The sequence below is a fragment of the Microchirus variegatus genome (genome assembly GCF_963457635.1).
Source record: "Microchirus variegatus genome assembly, chromosome: 3".
NCBI classification, from domain to species: domain Eukaryota; kingdom Metazoa; phylum Chordata; class Actinopteri; order Pleuronectiformes; family Soleidae; genus Microchirus; species Microchirus variegatus.
The window spans coordinates 33,868,856-33,890,007 of record NC_139804.1 but is presented as its reverse complement, the minus strand read 5'-3'; the positions used below and the strand labels follow the sequence as shown (position 1 = coordinate 33,890,007).

At 42.0% G+C, this 21,152-nt stretch overlaps 3 protein-coding genes across 3 annotated transcripts in view; all 3 read left to right on the top strand.

Moving 5' to 3' along the window:
• Window positions 1–41: 41 nt before the first annotated feature.
• Window positions 42–4,560, top strand: parlb (presenilin associated, rhomboid-like b). Its single transcript, XM_083886208.1, has 10 exons — window positions 42–122; window positions 803–1,007; window positions 1,089–1,229; window positions 1,339–1,387; window positions 2,323–2,418; window positions 2,513–2,662; window positions 2,752–2,822; window positions 3,528–3,629; window positions 3,728–3,825; window positions 3,906–4,560. The coding sequence occupies exons 1-10, from the start codon at window positions 46–48 to the stop codon at window positions 4,027–4,029; spliced, it is 1,113 nt and encodes a 370-aa protein (XP_083742334.1). The 5' UTR covers window positions 42–45; the 3' UTR covers window positions 4,030–4,560.
• Window positions 4,561–6,914: 2,354 nt separating this feature from the next.
• LOC310925307 (claudin-19-like) lies at window positions 6,915–9,355 on the top strand (the record flags this gene model as incomplete). The annotated part of the gene is made up of 5 exons (XM_083887228.1): window positions 6,915–7,131; window positions 7,796–7,960; window positions 8,835–8,916; window positions 9,024–9,131; window positions 9,259–9,355. The coding sequence occupies 5 exons, from the start codon at window positions 6,915–6,917 to the stop codon at window positions 9,353–9,355; spliced, it is 669 nt and encodes a 222-aa protein (XP_083743354.1).
• Window positions 9,356–10,771: 1,416 nt separating this feature from the next.
• exoc3l2b (exocyst complex component 3-like 2b) overlaps window positions 10,772–21,152 on the top strand; it is a gene marked incomplete at its 3' end in the record, with an annotated part of 31,448 nt that continues 21,067 nt past the window's right edge. The window contains exon 1 of the mRNA XM_083887087.1: window positions 10,772–10,836. The remainder of the gene's footprint in view (window positions 10,837–21,152) is intronic.

Below are 21,152 nucleotides of genomic sequence, written 5' to 3'. Positions count from 1 at the left end.
CTATGTGAACGCGCCGCCCGCGTTCTCGACGTGGATGGCTCAAACATGGCGTGGAGCAGTTTCTCCGTACTACTCAGACTCTCGAGAAAACCAGTTATACTGAGCTCTCCGAAGGGCGGCAGGTGAGTAAGCGCAGCCGAAGAGAGGCACCATGTCCCGGCTGACTGTCAGACAGAGCTTCCGCTGCTCGTCGTTGGCTCGGTTAGCGTCAAGGACAGTTTGTTTATGTTTTAGCTGGTGCTAGCAGGCAAAGGTTAGCTAACAGAAGTGACTGCGGTTTTATTTGTTTTACGCTTGTAAGTGGCCATGTGTCCTCGTGTACTGATTAGTATTAATTCACCAATGTTCAGTCGTAGCCGTGACTGTGTCAGTTAATTTTTTCAATACAATTTCATAATTTGAAGCTAAATTAACTAAACTAAAAAAACTAATATGAAATTGAAAAACTGATGTCTTCATAAAGCAGCAGTGACAAAACTGTATCTGTATTTTGTACTGTGTAATAGTTTGTATTTGAAAAAAACAAATCGCTTTAGCTGCCTGATTATTTTTGACTGAACCTGGTTCCTAACGGTGAAAGTAAATACTTGAACTGGATTATAACTTACATTGTTTCATGTATAGACACTTTGGGGTCTCTCAATATCTTGGTGTGTTCTACTCAACGTGTAAACAAAAACATCAACCTACTGTGATACTTCAAAAGTAGCCCAATTTTGTTGAAAACCCGTAGACCTGGTAGACTTGTCATGTGAGCAGTTCCTGGGTCACGTCTTGTTAAAGGTGTCTATCTGCCTCACAGCCTCCAGCAGAGATGTGGCTTCAGAAAAGCTGCCAGGAAACCAGAGTCCAAGAAAGTGGAGGAGGACCTGGGATCCGCCCACACAGAATCCGCTGAGAGTGTGGTCCAACGCCAGACTGTGACCCCCCACTTGGAGCAACAGGCACTGCCCAGCTCCCCTCGGGCCTTCAGTCGGCTCATCAAACCACTGGTCTTCACTGTGGGGGTAGGTGATGCTTACCTGTTGAAGCTTGAGGTGACATCACGTTGGGAGTGATGTCACAGACGGGTGCTAACACCATGTCAGTTTACAGGCTGCTCGTTTGGCTCGGCGGCCATCTGGCAATACGAATCGGTCAAATTTCGAGTCCAGAGCTTCTTCGATCAGATCCAAACTGATTGGCTGGAGAAGTTGCAACCTCAGAAACGAGGAGATATTCGCAAAGAGGTGAGTTTGTGAAGCAAAGTTTTGAAGAACAGCAACTTTTTATGTACCGACAGTGTTTGTGCCCACAAGGCCTCCTTTTTTTTAACTTAATTAGCTGTTTGTGTTTTAGATCAACCAATGGTGGAACAGCTTGAGTGAAGGAAAGCGGACGGTCACAGGTGAGACAACTGTGTTTGATGCAACCCACGCATGTGTGTTGTCTTGGGTCACATTTGGGGACTTAACATAGACTCAATATACTGTACCTTAACTTAAAAAGGATGATTTGATCACAGCACACAGTCATCACTAGCTGCGTCTCAATAGTCAAGGCTACATCCTCTGAGTGTGCGCTCGTCATCCAGATGTTATCAAAATGTGTCATAGCACCAAACTATGGGCTGTCCCAATAATCACAAGAAAAGTCGGCTCCTTTTAGTGGCTATCGAGGTGACTATATAGGTTGAGTAGTTGACCTGCATACATGATGTGTCTTTAAACTATTGTTGTTGAAATGTTGTGTAGGTTTTGTACAAATTGTGTTCTAATCTTCAATCTGTGTGGAGATAAGTTATATTTGTAAATCATATTCCAGGTTAGTATCTGAGATATATCACATGCCAGTGTCGTCTACATTACTCAAGTGTTACAGGAAATATTTAAAACATAATATATAACTATGTTGAAAAGTGAAATATATTTTAAATACATTTATTTCATATCAGATCATTTTTAAATATGTCTGATTTTTAGGATGTTTTGGCTGATTAAGGGTAAAACCAACAGTCAGGCTTCAAGGGGCAGGAAGAACTGCGATTCACGGCCTTAACCTGTGGAGGGCAGCATTTAACTCTCTCAGTGTACAGCCTTCCAGAATTTATAAGGAGAAGAAGAAGGAATTGGTGAGTTCTGTGGGCTGACTTCCGTCTCTAACTTCCCCTCTCCTTCAAGGGTTGCACATTTGCAGCCTTCACTGTTGGGACACAGCTACTGACTCTGTGTCAGTACCACATACAACCACACTTGTGTATGAAAACCTGAATTATCCCTTTAAAGGACTAAACACCCACATGAGTTTGAATCCTCACCACAGTTCTGTTTCCCCCCCCCCCAGGGATCATTGCTGCTAACGCTATTGTGTTCTGCTGTTGGCGAGTTCCATCGATGCAGCGTACCATGATCAAATATTTCGCCGCCAACCCCGCCTCCAGTGAGTCAGTGTGTGTGTGTGTGAGAAATGTCATGGTGGTGCATTCACTGTCCAGCTGATTAGTGACATGTTGTTGTTTGCCGTCCTACCACAGAGACCCTATGCTCGCCTATGATTCTCTCAACGTTCAGTCACTACTCTCTCCTCCACATGTCGGCGAACATGTATGTCCTGTGGAGCTTGTCCACCAGCGCTGTCTCCATGCTGGGCCAAGAGCAGTTCATGGCCGTCTACCTGTCTGCAGGTGCTGCACCTGAACACACACACACACACACACAGTCAGCAGTGATTTAAACATATGACAGTGACGGATGTTTCCCCCTCTCTGTTCAGGTGTCATTTCTACGTTTGGGAGTTATGTGGCTAAGATGGCGACAGGGAGGTTTGGACCATCTGTCGGAGCGGTGAGCAGCTACAGCACTATTTTTAATATTAAAAAAAAACACTTGTCTTCTGCCTCGAGAGGGGATTTATATCTCAACAATAACAGCAAACAGTTGATATTGTTTTTGTTTTTGTTTAAAATGTTTCAAAGAAGCAGAATTAAGAAAGCCCGGCTTGATCTAGTCAGATATGATATATAAGATATATCTCTTGCATGGGACGTCTTCAACAAACTTAAGCAAGTCCAGTTGCCTATAAATTCGCCCATCCTGGCTTTTTATTTTCCATGTATCCAAGTCAGGATTAGGAGATGAAGCTAGATAAAGTTAGGTAACAGATAATTTAGGTTTTTTGAACTGTGGTTGTATGAGACACTGACACATGGCGGTGCTGTGAGCGCCCCCTGTGCACAAAAACCAGCCTGGAAAACATGTCTTACCGTGGGGACACCAGAAATAACATATCTTTGATATTTTTAACTCAAGCTGACATTGACTTAATTAGGTCCATTTTTGGTTAAGAACATGTTTATTGCTTTATTTGGCTGTAGAGAGATTTTTTCCAACAGGAAGCTGGGCTTCATAAACCGCTCATTCTCCCACACCAAAGACCATGGAGACAATCTTGTGTTTTTTCTGAGCCATTTGTTGGCTGATTGTTGCTGCAGGGTGGGCGCTCAAAACCCCGTCAGCTCAAGTTGACACCAGCTGTGTCTGTGTTTTCAGTCTGGCGCCATCATGACTATCTTGGCTGCAGTTTGCGTCAAAATACCAGAAGCCAAGTTCAGCATCATCCTCCTGCCCATGTTCACCTTCTCTGCTGCCAACGTAAGACCCAACTCACCTGGCCTCACCTGACCACACGTCCCCTCTCTCCGTTTGCTCTTCTTCAAAGAATGATGCTCTTTGCTTTCCTGTCTCCGCAGGCGATCAAGGCCATCGTTGCCCTGGATACAGCAGGCCTGGTGCTGGGGTGGAGGTTTTTCGACCACGGCGCTCATTTAGGAGGAGCCCTGTTTGGAATGTGAGTCTGCACTCATGGCTGTTTTGACCTTGTCTTTGTTTTAATATGTGATTAATTTATTAATTGATGGATCTCTGCAGCTGGTACGTCCTGTACGGTCACGAATTGATCTGGAAGAACCGAGAACCTTTTGTTAAAATGTGGCATCAATTCAGAACCCGACGAGGAGGAGGAGGAGGAGGAGGAGGAGGAGACGACGTGTGACGGAGGGGAAACATGTATAAAAGATGTATAAAATGTACAGACTCTGAGAACCAATCAGCTTCTCCAGGACGAGGTCATTCGGAACAGCTGGTGATGTCACACAAACGTGACCTCATTCTTGTTCATATTTATACAAAAACATTCAAACACTTAGTTTTGTTTCATCGTAGAGAAAATTAACGCCGCAACTGGAACCAACAGTTATTGATAACCGATCAATAAAAGGTCTGTGATCAGAAGCAGGGCCTGTTGATTGTTGTGTGCTGCTCTGAGTTTATATACATGCATATATATATATTTAATTAATGACTTTACAGTAACTGATTTGTGATCAAAAACTCAAACAGACAAACTGGTATCAACTGTAATCGATAAGTCTGTTCGATTGTTTATACAAACAATTGCTTCACTCTCTAAATTATGATTGGTGCATAGAAAATATGTTATGGGGTTTTTTTTCCCCAGTTTTTCAAACCTTTAGTGATGTTTTGTTTATTTGCTCAGGGGGACATTTTTAAAATAAATGCATAATTAAAAAAAAAAAACTTTCACCCTGCAGTCTGTCATTTTTACTTTTTCACTGTGAGGAACTCAGGCCCAATGTGGAAAATGACATGTGAACATGAAAAGAAGCGCCGCAGTTTAAAGTCCACTCACCCATATCTGTGTGTGACTGAATGTGAAATGTGTGTAATTAATTAACAAAACAACATAGGAGTCAACCTGCACTTCAAAAGCAAAAGAGACAGGCATGGATTTGCATTTAAAGTCACACGCTTATCTGTGGAGCACCAGAAGTGACCTTGAGGGAGAGAAAATGCAAAGGCTGGGAAAAACATAAAAGAAATGTACTTTAGCCGCAGGGCTGAGAGTTTAGGTGGATAACGTCTTAGTCTGGCTTCACCCACACTCTAACAAATATAACTACTTCTCATTTTTTTAAAAAGTAAGGTGGCATTGGACAAAAGGCACAATATTGATCCGTTTTTGAAGGACAGTGTTGGAACAGTCCTTTGACGTGGTTCAATCACGGAACATCCTTGAAATCAAACCAATCGAGGCATTTGGACAAAATGTGTTAAACTACCTTCAATAAAATCATCATGAATTATGAGGTCTTGGAATGACTGAAAAGATGCCGGCTCTCCCTTGTGGCACTTTAAAAATAAATCACTAGGACTGTGTTGTTGGCAAGCTAGACAAATAATTTGTCCACAATTATCCCAAACTCCTAATGTGCTATGATATTGTACATTGTCTCGTCCCTGGGAGAAAAGAGGCTGAAACTGTCTCATCACAAACAACAACCGCCGAATGTCGATACTGATGTGTGTTCAGCCGAGGTCATCGACCCTGAACCAGCAGGGACCAAAGACCAGATCAGGTTCACACACTGGGCCACATCAGAGAGAAACAACGCTGACAAAGAGCAGCAAGAAGGACGAAGGAACAAAGACGACAACAACTGCCAGCAGCGAGAGGAACGGCGAGGAAAACTTTGAGAAGAAGGACGAGAGCAGACGGTAATACGATTTCTACAGTGGTGGTTTCTGAAATCGGGGTCTGGGGACACTTCTTTATTTGTGTATTTTACAAAAGGATTTACAATGAATAGTTAATGTTCTCAGAGAGAGTTCATGAATGTCTTTTTTTTATCAAAAAATCTATAGTCAAATTATTTCAAGGGAAATACACAAGGAGTATTTGATCTCATCGCTGACGGAGATAAATCACTACAGGACACTAACATAACAACCTCATGAAACACCTGGAAAGTATAGAATTTAAAAATCACAATTGCCAGACGTTGAAAAGTTTAAGAAAAGTTACAAAAATGAGTCAAGGAAATCTAATTCACAAATAACTATGAATAAAAGCTACTACTACATCATATCGCTGTCACCTTGTTGACCAAATAAGACGACGTTGGCTGTGTTTTACATCTGCAGTGGTGAAACAACTGGTCAATTATTAATTGGCTGACCGAAAATGATTCTGCATTAAGATTTTTCAGCTTTCACCGTCCGTGTTGTTGTTGTTGAACAGAACAAGACATTTGGAGAATTATATTCTGAACATGTTCCAGTATTTTAGATAATTGATGAAACATTTAGACATAAAATATCTGCTATTTTTTAGAAATATAAAGGACCAAGACTTGAACCCTGAGGAACCCCGCATGTAATTACTGAAACTGTCAGTGGATGTCTGCTCACATTTCACCCACAAGTCCTTCAAATAACTGTTGTGATTATCAGGTGAGGTGTCCTATGATGGAACCTCTGGAGTCAGTGATGGTTCCAGGTAGAACCTTTTTATAAAGGTTCCACCAAGAACCCTTTAAAACCGTTTATTCAGAAAGGGGCTTTTAAAAGGTTCTCTGGATCAAAATGGCTCTTACTGGAACCATTAGTGTTACCAAGAACCCTTGAAAAAACCCTTCTTCAGGAAAGGGTTTTTCAGAAGCAAGTGGTTCCAGGTAGAACCTCAGCCCTTGTAGAAGGACTCTTTAAACCCTTATTTTTAAGAGTGTACCCATGTATTTGAACCCTACTTTTCAGGCCTGTTGAAAATTGTAAACAAAAAAATTGTAGATGGCCAATTCCGACAAAAACTGAGACGCCTGACATCTGAAGAGTGAGGTATCTTCGCAGATTCTGGCGAGCAGACTTGAGATAGTGTATCCGGTCCAGATTCATGGCATCTAGTTCAACCTAGTTTGTGTCTTATCGTTTAGTTCTGGCTGTTTATATTGAACACCAGGTCTCGTTGTAAGAATATGTGAGTAATTAAACTTAAAGTTAGCTGAAGATTAGATCTGTGTGTGTGTCCTGATGTCCTGACGCGTTTCCAGCTGATCCAGTTGTGTGGAGACGTGGAGCAGCATGGCGGTGGCGCTGCAGGTCGCGGGTCTGGTTCTGGGCGTGGCGGCCTGGTGTGTGCAGTCGAGCTCTTTGTCGTCTCAGCTGTGGAAGGTGAGGAGTCAGATTGAGTCGCTCAGCAGCAGCCAGTGGCAGTTTGAAGGTCTTTGGATGAGCTGCGCTGCGACGTCGCTCGGGTCACTTCAGTGCAGTCGCTTCAAGACGGTGTTAGGGCTGCCAGGTGAGAACACACACACACACATTCTTGTACTTGCTGCATACTGAGGACTGGGTTGCTGACAAAGTGAGGACCAGCATTTCCACTTTATAAAACTACACAGTTACAAATATCTACTTCATGAAAGACATCTATATAGAACTACTGGTTGCAGTACCATAAAATGTCTGCAGGTAGAGCCCCAGAGCAAAATGGGCTGGAAAACTTTTTCGATTTTTTTAAATTTTTGGTCCAAAATTTAAAAAAAATTTTTTACCAAAAATCTTTGGTCCAATATTTGACAAAAACGTATTACTATACTATGTCGTCCAAAATTAGAAAAAAAAAATTTACCCAAACTTTTTGGTCCAAAATTTGACAAAAATGTCATACTATACTGTCGTCCAAAATTTGAAAAACATTTTTTACCAAATATTTGAAAAAAAAAATGGACCCAAAATTTTTAGCAACCTAAGGAAGTGATTTCAATGAAAACAAAGTGAGGACCGGCCAAAATGTCTTCACTCCGTAAAAATGACCTCACTTTGTTGGTTAAAAACCAACCAATCACTGGTCCTCAGTATGCCGCAAGTACAAGAACACACACAAACACACACACACACACATACACACACACACATACATTCAGGTCAAAGGTCAGCGCTCATAAATCTTATTCTTGTGGCAGTGCACCTGCAGACTTGCAGGGCTCTGATGATCCTGTCACTGCTGCTCAGTTTCGCCGCCATCCTTGTGTCTGTGCTCGGACTCAAGTGCACCAAGATCAGCAGAATGTCGGAGCGTGTGAAGGAGCAGGTTGCCCTGAGCGGAGGAATCCTCTTTATCCTGTCTGGTATGTGGCTCAAAAACTGACTTTTGGATCAGTCAATCAAACCCACTCCTTCCTGTGGCTCTTGTCAAATATCAGTCGCCATAATAATAAAAATAATAATAATAATAATGCATTATATTTAAGGCGCCTTTCAAGACACTCAAGGTCGCCAATAGCTTTTTTGCTGTTGTTGCTAACATCAGTTGCCCTCCCTTTTTTATGTAACGTGCTTTTTTATAGTTAGTTAGAATTTAGTTATTCTGCAAACCCCATGTTTGGTGCTAGTCACTTGGGCTCCAAGAGTAGCCACTCACAGAAGCCTTTAGGTCAGCCAGAACCCGAGGGCAGACCTCGGTCCTGATCCTCCTGTGTGTCCACAGCCTTGGATACAGTGACTACTGGGGTATACACTCTTAGAAATAAAAGTACTAAGTAGAACCATATAAGGTTCTTCGGCTTGTCCTCATAGGAGAACCCTTTTTGGCTCCAGGTAGAACCTTTTTATAAAGAACCCTTTATTCAGGAAAGGGGTTTTAAAGGGTTCTCTGGATCGAAATGGTTCTTACTGGAACCATTAGTGTTACCAAGAACCCTTGAAAAACCCTTTCTTCTGGAAAGGGTTTTTCAGAAGCAAATGGTTCCAGGTAGAACCTCAGCCCTTGTAGAAGAACACTTTTGGAACCCTTATTTCTAAGAGTGTACCCATGTATTTGAACCCTACTTTTCGGGCCTGTGGTCCTTCTCAACAACTGTACTCCTGCAATGAATGAACTCCATCTCACTCTGCCCTCCTTGCACATAAAGGAAAACTCAAGTTTTTTTTGAATTTATTTTATAAATATAATATACAAAGTTTGTAAAATGTTTTTTTTTTTTTTTGCTTTTTGTCTCTCAGGCCTCTTGACTTTGATCGCAGTGTCATGGTACGCCGCCAGGGTCATCAACGACTTCTATGACCCCCTGTACGGAGGAGTCAGGTGAGTCTTTCTCTCTGTCACAAACACACACACACAGACACAGACACACACCGACACACACACACACACACACACAATGATGATGATGATGATGAATGGTGTTGCAGGTTTGAGCTGGGTACTGGTCTGTATCTGGGCTGGGTGTCCGCCTCGCTCGCCTTACTCGGCGGATCGATGCTCTGCTGTTCCTGCAGGAAGACGCAGCCGGTCACACGGTAAACAAACAAAACTAATGCAAAACAGAACAAAACAGTGTGTGTGTGTGTGTGTGTGCTCAGGTGTCTGTCAGACAGAGGGGGCGCTGTTTCTTTGACACATTATCTCTGATGTTTCCTCCTGCAGACAGTTCTCCTACAGCTACTCAAACACGAGCAGTGGACCAAGCATCTACAGAGCAGCTCTGCCCTTAGACAACAGCAGCTCCAAAGCCTACGTCTGAACCATGGACCTCATGATGACGTTTTATTATGAAGGGCTCTGTGGTCATTTTGTATCGTTGGTGTTTAATCACCTGATTCTGTTGTAAATAAAGTTTTCTCTCATCAGTTTCACTTGAGTCTGATGAAGATCTGATCTTTAATATGAATTTGTTTTCAGAAACTAAGCAATTCTAGAACAATTCTATAATTCTTATATAATTATTATTATGTATTATTAATCTCTGATTATTTTTGTGTTGCTCAAATTCTCTGTAGTCCTTTTTAATGACAAAATTGTGCAGTTTACCTCAGTGCCACTAGAGGGCAACATATGATTATCAACGATCCATTCAACTCATTAAATTAAAAAGATGAAGAACTACATTAGAAAACGTCTATTTCTTCAATTATGAAATATTAAAAATGTAGGGGGAGAAAAAACACCAAACATAAAACTAACTCATGTACATCTACTAATGCTACTACGAATCCCAGAATGCATTGCAGCACAACGTCCAGTCACAGAGCTTCACATTCTGCTGAAACCTGACTGTGGATCAGTTTGGCATTAAATTAGTAACCACTGCAACAAATATTAATGTTAAGTAAACAACAAATCAAAAACAAATTACTGTCGAAAATAACTATTGAATTTGGAAATTAAGAGAAAACAACAAAATCAAGAAACATATGTAGATAAATAATAAATAAAATAGTAATAATAATAATTTTTGCCATTAACAGTTATTTAATGATGCAAACGTGCTGTTTATTTACTTTTGTTATCTGCTCTAATTTTACAGAATATATTATTAAAAGTCCCGCGACCCTCTGGTGGAGGATGAAGCGGTAGATAATGGATGGATGGATATTATTAAAAGTATAAAAAGAAGTATAATCTTTTTTTTTTTAATAATGAAAATAAACACCAATGAGAAGCAACGTAACGAGCATCTTGGGACCATGAATGGGTCAGAGGTACAGAAGGACGTTAAAGAGGCCCCGGGGCCCCAAGATGAGTCTGAAGGAAAGTGAACTGGCAATCAATCAAAGATCAATCAAGAAGACACAAAACAACGTCTCTGTCTTTTACATCGTTGTCCCAGGGTCTGCCATGTCAGATCAGTGTGTGTGTGTGTGTGTGTGTGTGTGTGTGTGTGTGTGTGTGTGTGTGTGTAGGAAGAGGAAAAGATGACCATTTCCTGCTGCAGTTAGAAAATAAAACAAACAGGAAACACTGAGCAGGAGAGACAAGCGAGGAATGAGCAGAGACGGCCAGAAGGCAACAGAGTCAGACACAACATCAAGAACGAAGACATGGACGTGGACAGAAGGACGGTAGAACCCAACGGAACCCAGTAGAACCCAACAGACCTCAACGGAACCCAATAGAACCTGGAGCAAAGGAGGACGAAACCTGAGAGAAGACAGAAGAGCTGAGGACACACACTGTCTTGAAGAGACATTTGGATTTATTTGTTGACACAAAAAGAAGAATAAGGTAAGAACCATAATGCTTAATGTGCGTACAGTTAATGATTTGTATCCGTGACATTTCCATCAGTTTTAGCTGTATGCTAATTAGCAAATAGTAGCATGCTAACACAGCGATATTAATTTCCCTTTTTAAAAGTCATGTTTTAAAATTTTTGGTTTTGTGAACATTTTCCGTGGGAACAGGTGTTCCCACTGTGACACTTAATGACTCTCCACAGCACTCGTTCTAATCTGTGGAACATTGAGTTTGGATTAGCATTAGCATCATTCGCACACTGATCCACTTTGTTTTGAGGAGCTATCACACTGCTTCATGGCTACAGAGGATGGGAATATGGTTCTACTTGTGTTGTGATGGTGCTGCTAACACAACTGTTCCTTCTTCTTCTTCCTATAAATTCTGACAGACTGTGCACTAGGAGGCGTAACACTGCCCTCTACAGCCTGAAGCTGTTAACCACAGTTCTGACCTCTTTATCGCAAACCTGGTTCTTTAGTGCTAACCACTACACCAACCGTGTGGCACGTCATCACACATCCATTAAAGGGGACCGTATCTATGTTCCCCGGGTCCTATGTTCCCCCCGATGTGACCGGGGAACATAGGACCCTTTCTCTAACCCTAATCCTAACCCTACCCTTTTTCAAAAAAAGGGTCCTATGTTCCCCTGTCACATTCAAAGTGGACCTTTTTTGGGAAAAACGGGGAACATAGGACCCGGGGAACATAGGACCCGGGGAACATAGGTACGACCCCCATTAAAGCTAATGGAATGGAAAGTCCGGGTGCATAATAAACGTGTCTGCAACATTATATTGGTGACATACAGACAGACAGCATCAGGCATCGACACAGTGGGGGTCGTACCTATGTTCCCTGGGTCCTATGTTCCCCGTTTTTCCCAAAAAAGGTCCACTTTGTATGTGACAGGGGAACATAGGACACTTTTTTTGAAAAAGGGTAGGGTTAGAGAAAGGGTCCTATGTTCCCCAGTCACATACAAAGCGGGGAACATAGGACCCGGGGAACATAGGTACGGTCCCGACCCAGTGTGTGAGGGTTAGCACAGACCGAGGTGAGGCTCCCCTGTATTTCAACAGGAAATGCACTAATTCGGGACTTTTGGATCCCTGTTGCATCGCAATCCAAAGCCCCCGAACGCATTTCAAAGTTCTTCATTGCATTCCATTGTTTTCCTTCATTCCCTTCCCCATCATTTATGCTAAGCTAGGCTAAACTAGACACAGAGATGAAAGTGAAAAGCCTATAAATAGTTTGCACTGTTCCTCTTTAGCATTAGCCTGACATCCTGCTGTCGTTTCCTCAGCTGTGTGTGTGTGTGTCTGCTAACTGACAAGCTCTCGTGTACAGTATAAGGCTCTCGTTGTACTTTCTTCATTCCACGTTTGCAGAGTTTTGCACATGTTCTGTTCACACACACAAACGAAGGTCTGTGTTGTTTCTGATGCTACATATATTGTGTGCCAGGTTCCACGTTCTTTTCCTGGTGCTCATTTTACCCGCAGTTTAAGGTGCCATATGTAAGAATGTGGCCAAAAACGGTTACTACATTCAAATTCAAAATACCGAGGTCTTTTAGGTTTCGTTTTCTGACATAACTGGCTACCCGTGGTTGCTCGGTAGCCGAGACTCTACTGACTGCAATGATTGGTAGACAGCGGTAGGTGGCGCCACATGCCTTAACATGATTTCAAAACATAAACATGATTTGCAGTCTGCGAAATATTTTTTAAAGCAAATATTTTGTCTGTATTGTTGTTGTTGGTGAGTTCAGTTTGTTATATGAACATTATTCCTGAGTCTCTGTGACATATTAGGAGGATTTTATGGACAGTTGCTTAAGATTTATTACATAATGCACCTTTAACATGTATATTTCATGTGGTCACAAATGTCTGGGCTGTACATGCACGAGGGTCTACTGGTACTGCGCGGCTCTGATCCCAGTGCAGGTTCACTTCTGGTTTGTGCACCTAGTTTTTGAATCATTTCAGCCAGAACTCATTGAAATCAGGTTGTTTTCACCTGGAATAAGAAGGTATAGTGTGATGACATCAGTGACTTTAACTCCAGCTGAAATTACACCCTGTTGATGCTTATATCTGACGTAAACATGGGTGGGACAAAGAGCACAGGTCAACTAGGACACTAGAGACAGGTTAAAGAGATAGTTCATGTTTTCTTGTTGTTTGTTTGAGGTACTGACTCACATACTGATTAGCATTTTTTGCTTGCGAAGAGCTGCTATTTTACTGTAACTGAGGTAAATCTGATCACGCATGTTAAAAGTCCGATTTTAGTTTTAGACGATATTTTTTTTTAATGACATGTAAACACTTAGTCAGACTATTATACGTGGATAATGCGATTCATAGTCCGATTACTCCTGCACGTATATGCTTAGTCAGACTGGAGTCGGACTTGGCGTTCTGCACCTGCACCAAAATGTCCTCCCCGGTCTTTGACCCGGAAGTAGAAGGAGATGACGTATAAACTGCAGTAGTGTTTCTTTGGACAACACAGCAACCACAAGTGCCATGCTCAATCGAATACACATCACGATTAAAAACATGCACAGCACATACGAAACATTAAAGGTGACATAGAGTGGTCCTGTTGCACATAAATGTTAGTTATGGAGGTCTACTTACATATATTAACTTGTTTTTATGGTCAAAAACCTCCTAGTTGCTGTAAACTAGCCGATAGAAATCCTCTTTTCTGACGGGGTTTTTCTGCTGCGAGATTTCAGAGTGAACTTTCACCCCCAGAAGACAGAGTCTTGTGATTGGCCAGTACTATCCAGCACATCCGTTCTCAGAAGCGCAGCGCCCCCCTCTGGAACGGCGGATGCACTGCTCCTCATTATCAAAACATTGTTTTAACAGTGTTTAAAAATAGCTTCGTCACGACTCCCCGCCGCAGTCCCTTTTATGACTTTAAACCGGAGTCAGACCCAGAGTCAGAAGACACTGTTGCTCGTGAAACACCTCCACAACGGACGTTATTCTTCTTCTGCGGTTCAATGCACGTAACCGGATGTGCCCGGACTAGTGCCCGGAGCAGGATGATCGGTTGTTTAGGAGAACCACTGCTTACGTAACTATTACGGGATTTTCAGTGATCTCGTTGAGCCCCGAGATTACAATAAAACACAACGTTCTCAGCAGTGGCTGAACTGTTTGTTTTGAACCGTCAGGGCTTCATAAACAAGGTAATGACGCAGATACACACCAAAAAAACAGCGATAATAAGAACTTCCGGTCTAGTTCTGCTTTAATACATCTCACCGTTCATTATTTCAATACTATAGATTAGACTCTAATCTAGTCTAGGGAGGTGGAGTCAGACGTATACGACCATGTATACTTGGATTCAGCAAGTTGTCCAGGTTGCCTGTCTTAGTCGGACTATGGCGTTAGCTTGATTAAACTGTGCATGTAAACATACGTTTCAACTTATTGATGGAAGCAGCAGTGAATCAGTAACTCGTGTGTGCCATGATGTATAATCACTGATTTACTCTATGGACTTTGGTGGAGATTAAAACGGTTAAACGAATATCCTTAAATATATCGTTAATACGAGCTGACGTGTTAGCTTTCTGTGAGCCTCCCTGTCTCAGGCTGGTTCTGGGCTGCGCGGTGGCTGCATGTTCTACAAAGTCAATGGTTTACTCTGTCACATTCAGATTCTCTGTGGTTTATATAACCAGGAGGATGTTTGACAGCTTTCATATGGAGTGGTGAGGAGGAAGAGGCGACTGGTCTGAAGAGGAAAAGAAACGAAAGTGGATTGAGACATGTCAGAAATCTGCTTTATCAGCTGTTTACAAGAGAAACAAATGCCAGTGTTTTCTTACATTAACATCTTTTTCCACATGTGACAAAAAGCTCTGAATCAAACTTAAACGACATTTACAGAAATGTGAACTTTATGACTTTATTGAAACTTCATTAAATCCAGTGATGAAATGTACAAACTTAATTCACCGTCTGACCTTCAACAATCATCTGCTTTTCATTTCACCCTGTGTGTGTGTGTGTGTGTGTGTAGAAAGCCAAGTTAATGAGTATTGTGTCAGCTCTTTTGTGAGGTGAGTGTGTTTACCAGCTGACTGACTGATGAGTGACAGGAATGCACACACACACACACACACACACACAATTATGACCCCAAACATTTGAAGTTGAGAATTTCATAAATTGTCCATATGTTTGGTCCCCACAACTTTAGACAAATGTAGACAAACCAGGTGACACATTTGTGTGTGTGTGTGTGTGTGTGAGAAAACAATAAACAGGAAGTCGATTGAAGCTGGAATAAAACCCTGACGCTGAGACTTTGACCAGACCAGAGAGCCTCAGGTGTGACAGACACTTATATACCACGGTTACCATGGTTACGCCAGGCTTAGCTATGTTATGTCAACATGAACAATATGAACAAAGTGATCAGTGTCAAAACTCTTCATCGTGTCGTTTTTTTTTCTTACGACATCATCACAATCGTGCACCTGGCAGGCGGGACCTGTGGAGGTCAGGGAGGTCATTGAAGGTCAGAGACCTCGCTGGTCATTGTTCACGCTGAGATATGGAGCAGGAAGGTCACTGCCATTGCAAGTATCTTCTTCAGTAGTTAGCTGTGAGGCGACTGGACATGCCTCAGAAGTTAAATACCTGGTACTTACTTCCCACTAGTCCAGCGGTCTGCAACCTTTAGGATGAAAAGACCTCGTCTCCGCCAAATAAAATGAATCTGGAGCTAAAATACAGATAATAACATGTATAAAGGTTTTTATGCAGATATACTATACAAATAAAGAACGATAATTCATTGCAGTTGCAAAATTTAAGAACTACAAAAAGAAAACTGTTGACTTTTCATTGCTGTTTATACCCTACTACTACTTTGAAATAATTAAATAAATATTTGGATAGTATGTAGTTCATGCTTGAGAGAACACCTGCCTGGTATAAATAAAAATGATGTGGAGCCAAAGATGCACAGGACTCCAAGTACACATTACTTCCTTTAAAAGGACAATGTGTAGTATTTATGGGTTTATATAACCCAAAATCCACTTTTTTTTATACATATTATATGCTCCTGCATTGTCTAGTCGCTGTATAATAGTTTTTGTTTAATTTTCGTAGTGTTTCAAAAAGTCATGTAAAATAACATGGTCGCGGGCCGCGGTTGCATAGCCACTGTTAGCAGCGAGACGCCATGTTTCTACGGGAGCCTGTAAGGACAAACGCGAGAGAACAAATCAAGCGTCTCTTTACTTGTAGCGGAAGTCCCGCCTCCTCTCTCTCCGCTTCGTCTGCTACGGCCGCGGTAGCTCGCCCACGAACCTCATCTGCTGACACGGAGAAAGACGACGAGGACGACATTTGACCAGCTGAGGATACCGTAGTGCTCAGGGAAGGGAGGGGGTGAGCAGAGGAGCAGTTCTTTGTTGTAAATTTCAGCCTCTCCTCTAGATGGCACTATAAACTACTTACTTCACCTTTAAGTGTTGGGAATGGCTTCCCATATTTCACACACAAGCTTGTCAAGGCTTTTAAAAAATATATTGCATTTGATGTAGACATTGAATGTGATCGTGCACAACATAATAAAACACTAGGACCCGGGGAACATAGGACCCGGGGAACATAGGACCCCGGGGAACATAGGACCCCGGGGAACATAGGACCCCGGGGAACATAGGACCCCGGGGAACATAGATACGGTCCCCACTGCACAGGGGCGGAAGTGGCTCTCGAGCAGCAGGTTGCAGATCCCTGCGCTAATTAGTCACAACTGAAGAAGCTTAAGTAACTGTTATGGATCAGAGGTGAAACGTCTTCAACTCAAAAAGCGAGGCCAGTCGACCCACAGCTAACCACTGAATAAGATAATGACAGATAACCCTCACCGACCATTGCAAGTATGACGAGTAAACTGGCGACTGCTCTCCTGGCGCTAATGCTAGGCTAACTACCAGGTAGTTGAAAAGCCGCGCTCACTCTCTGCCGTAGCTTCTTCTTCACCTGTCCGCCATTTGTAATACAAAATCCCGGAAGAGTTCCTAGTTATTTTGGGACATTCACGCTTCACTCCAGTTCATATATTCTCAGTTTTAATCAACCGAAGAGAAGAATTGGACATGAATGTTGCGGCACAAAGTTTGTGGCATGTGTGTGTTTCACAGAACCCGGTGTTTCCGCCCAAAAAATATTAATATAACAGTAAGTACTCGCGTCGTTACATATTTTACAATTAAATGCGTCATCACCGTCATTGGCTGACGCGGTGCCTTCACGGTCAGTGGGAACCATTTCAAAACACTATATCTGTATTATTGTGATATTATATGAGTAGTTTCACAGAGTAGTATTAATATGTAAGTTTATGACAATGCCATACAAGAAAAAAATATGACAAAACGCCACTTTCACTGCGCGAGAATATGATGCCTTGTCAGTGGTATTGACATTTCCGACTGCGCGTGAACGCAACACTCGCCGCTGACTCACTGATCAGCTGATACGCTACGCAAAGATTAAATGTTGATATTCAAATCCTGTTATTGCGCTTTATCATATTCTAATTCAAGTGAATGATTTATTGATTACCTTCTTTATTTCTCTCAGACATATTCTAGGGTAGAAACGCAAAAACACAGCGCTGTGATTAGATACTGTGTTTATAAACCTGGATTTTCTACTTGAAAATTGCCAAAAAAAACACCATCTAAATGCTATTATTCACACGCGATAAACATGAGCCTTAAGTAAACACGTTACTTGCATGAATAGTTCTCCAATCAACTTATTCGTTTATCCATAAATTAGTTCATAATTTACACGAACAACGAACGGCAACTTACCTCTTTCCTCAGAAAAACGCGCAATATTTTGAACTCAAACATACGTTCTCCCTCTTCCGCTTGCTATTGGGCAAGTGGCTCAACTTGGGTGGAGTCAAACGTTAGGTCCACCCACGTCGAGCCATTCCTCGATCTGCGTGCTGCAGTCAGGGTTTACTGGCTGTTCAGAGCGGAAGGCGAGAAGAGACTGACAGACAGAAGGACAAGGACACTTGGAGACGCACGGACAGGCACCGCCGGATCTCCGCCACACTCTGACCGCGTGTCCGCCGCCTCTGATGCTTTGGTCCCGGGTTGTGATGCTGTTGTGAGCCTCTGATCCGCCAACATGAGTCTCAGCAGTGAGTCCAAAAAGTTTATATATGCTTTTTTAAAGTTGTTTAATTCCAAAAAGACATTATAAAACTTAGTGATTTATGACGTGAATCGTCTTATATCATGTCGGAAATTTCCTTTTTGTTTGTTTGTGTGTGTGTGTGCAGTGAAGGACACGTTGTCCACTGTGACTTAGAGTTTCTCTGATTGATTTATTATTTAATCAATTAATTGATTAATTGATTGTGTATGATCTATGTCTGGATGACTTAGACTTTCATGGTGCGTTTTAGGCCTGCAGGAATAGTTAGTGAGTAAATGTCCTTCGTGACTTTGTCTTCATGACTCTTTGCTCTGCCACCCTAATCAGGTGGTAGTCGTCATGGAGACCAGAACCTCATTTTTGAGGAACTGGTTCAGTGTATTGCTAAACTTGTGGATTGTGGTTAGGTTAAGGTTGGGTTAAGTCATTAAATGGTTCTGGTTAAGGTTTGGGACAGTGCTTTGGTTAGGCTGTCCAAACGAGTGGAAGTCAATGGAGAGTTGCACTAAACTGATTAGCAGCAGTGGGAGTGACATGATTTTGACACAAAAACATTAAAAGTCACAGAAAATAGAATTACTGAACTCTTCCTTTAGTGTTTTACTTTAGTGACTTTGTGTAATAATTAATGAAGTTATCAAGTATATTTGAGTTTTTATTGGACTAGTGATATCTCAGTGTGCAGTGTTGTCTGTTGTCTGTTGCACCATGGATGCTGATTCAGATGATCCGTCCTCACTGTGTGTTTTGTCCTGCAGCAGAGAGGCATCTCTGACATGTGCACATTGTGGCTTCATTCGGCCGCTGCTGCTGCTGCTGCTGCTGCTTTCACTGACACATGACGCCGGCTGCTGAGTCAGGAGAGTCATTGTCGCATTAAGGTTGTAAACAAACGGGAGAATGAGGAATGAAGAGGGATCAGTGTCCACAGTCTTTTCCTTCACCACACCCACACGCTCAGCCAGGTTAACACTGGATTCGAAGAGCAAATGAAGCAGTGAATAATGAATGAACTCTCACTGTCATGACCCTCCACAGTCCTGCTGACGGAGACATTCTGACTTCCTGCAGAACTGATAAACTTCTCTTTCTGTCTGAACTCTCCTCTGTGCCATTTGAACTATGACCTCTGTGTTGTCGGCGACCTGAGTGCATGAACTTAAAGCGACGATCACGCGTGCCATCAGTCTGACATTAATATGGTAGTTTTGAGTTAGTTGTACAAAGGTAGAGCTGCAACTAACGCTTATTTTCATAATCTATTAATCTGTCAGTTATCTCGTCGATTAATTATGATGTTCTGGAATGTGTTGTTTTTTCCACAAAACAAAAACATTCATTTTTAATGTTATTTTTAGTTATATGAAAAATAAACTGAGGTTAATCATTTCTGCTGAGGCACGACCTTGAAAAACTCATGCATGCCTTCATAACTACTCGACTGGATTACTGTAACGCTCTTCATGATGGGGTGAGCAGTAGCAGGTCCCAAACTGTGAAAGGGTTAATTTGCGTCTTCGCATTAGACACGCTCATCACCATCATTTATGTTTTTAAATGTTTGCTTTGTTGCTGTACTACAGCACGTTGGTCGACAATGTTGTTTTTGAAATGTGCTTTGGACTGGATCGGATTAGGGCTACTGCAATTTTCAAATGGCATGAGCCGCAATATTTTTTAAAACCACAATGTGTGTCGAAATATAATTTTATATTAATTACTGTCTCGATCTAGACACTTCTTATTCTACAGACTGAAGAGAACGTCTTTTTGTCTCCCAGATCTGCACAAATATCACACAGTAATCATTAAAAAAAAAAAATTGAATGAAAATGCAAATTACGATGTAAAAATGACCATTCCCTCTGATATCACAAATCATATCAGAATCGTTCAGCCCTATATTGACTATGGATCAAAAAACCCAGAAGATCTTCACATTTTAAAAAGCTGAACATTCAGAAAGCTTGTTTTAATGATTTTAAAATACAAATTTACCAAAATAGATTGTGATTAATTTAGTAAATGGGGCTCAGTGAAAATATGTCTGTCAGGGGACGCCAGTAGGGAAAACAGATATTCAACCCCTTAAAAAAGACTCGGCTAATAAAACCTGCATCAGTTCAAGTCTACAATATCTTACGAATATGTTCAACTCTTCATCTTGCTTTTATATAGCCTTTTCCAACAGGAAATGGAAGTTTGTGTCACCTTGTTAACAACTCGCTTTCCCAGACCAGTGCTTTTAATCTCAGTTGACATAGGGCGAAAGGTGGGGTACACCCTGGACATCACAGGACCACAATTACACCTACGGTCAATGTACAGTGTCCAAAATGCCAAAACCCCAAATCTGCATGTCTTTGGACTCTGGGAGGAAACCATAGAACCCGGAGAAAACCCATGCACACAGGGCGAGAGATATTGTGACACCTGTGGCACATGGAACACACTCACCTGTATGTAACACACTGGCTATGTCTAAGAACCTAATCTAACACATCACAAACTATCCCTTTATCACGTTAACGACATGGCTGAGTGATTTGACCAGATGCCATTGTTGCCATGGATACTGCTGTGCTCACAATGGACCAGGAATGTGTCACATTTCAGACGCATACTTTAAAGTGACTGTCCATTCAGAGCTGACTGGACTGTTGTTGAGGCTGTTTAAAATGTAACACAATATATGGAACAAAAGTTCAAATTGTTATGGACCAACTTTAGTCCAGAACATCTTTTCATCACATTGTCATTAACCTGCGCTGTGTGACTTCCTTCCGGTCTCCACTGTACTTCACCACATTCGTCTTCGGGGACGAGATGAAGTTACATTTTTGTGAACAGCCGTCTTCAGAGCTGTCCTCCTCAAACACTGCTGAATCAGCAGTTTAGGCTAAATGAGATACAGATGCGGCATGGATCACGGACCTCGAAGCAGCTTCAGAAGTATTGAAATGGTGTAAAATGTGGGCCGGCGTCCTGTAGCCTCACAGAGCTCACGTGTTAGATTTTTGTGCTGGTGCCCACATTGTCCCTCAGTGTCTCTGCCTGCAGGCA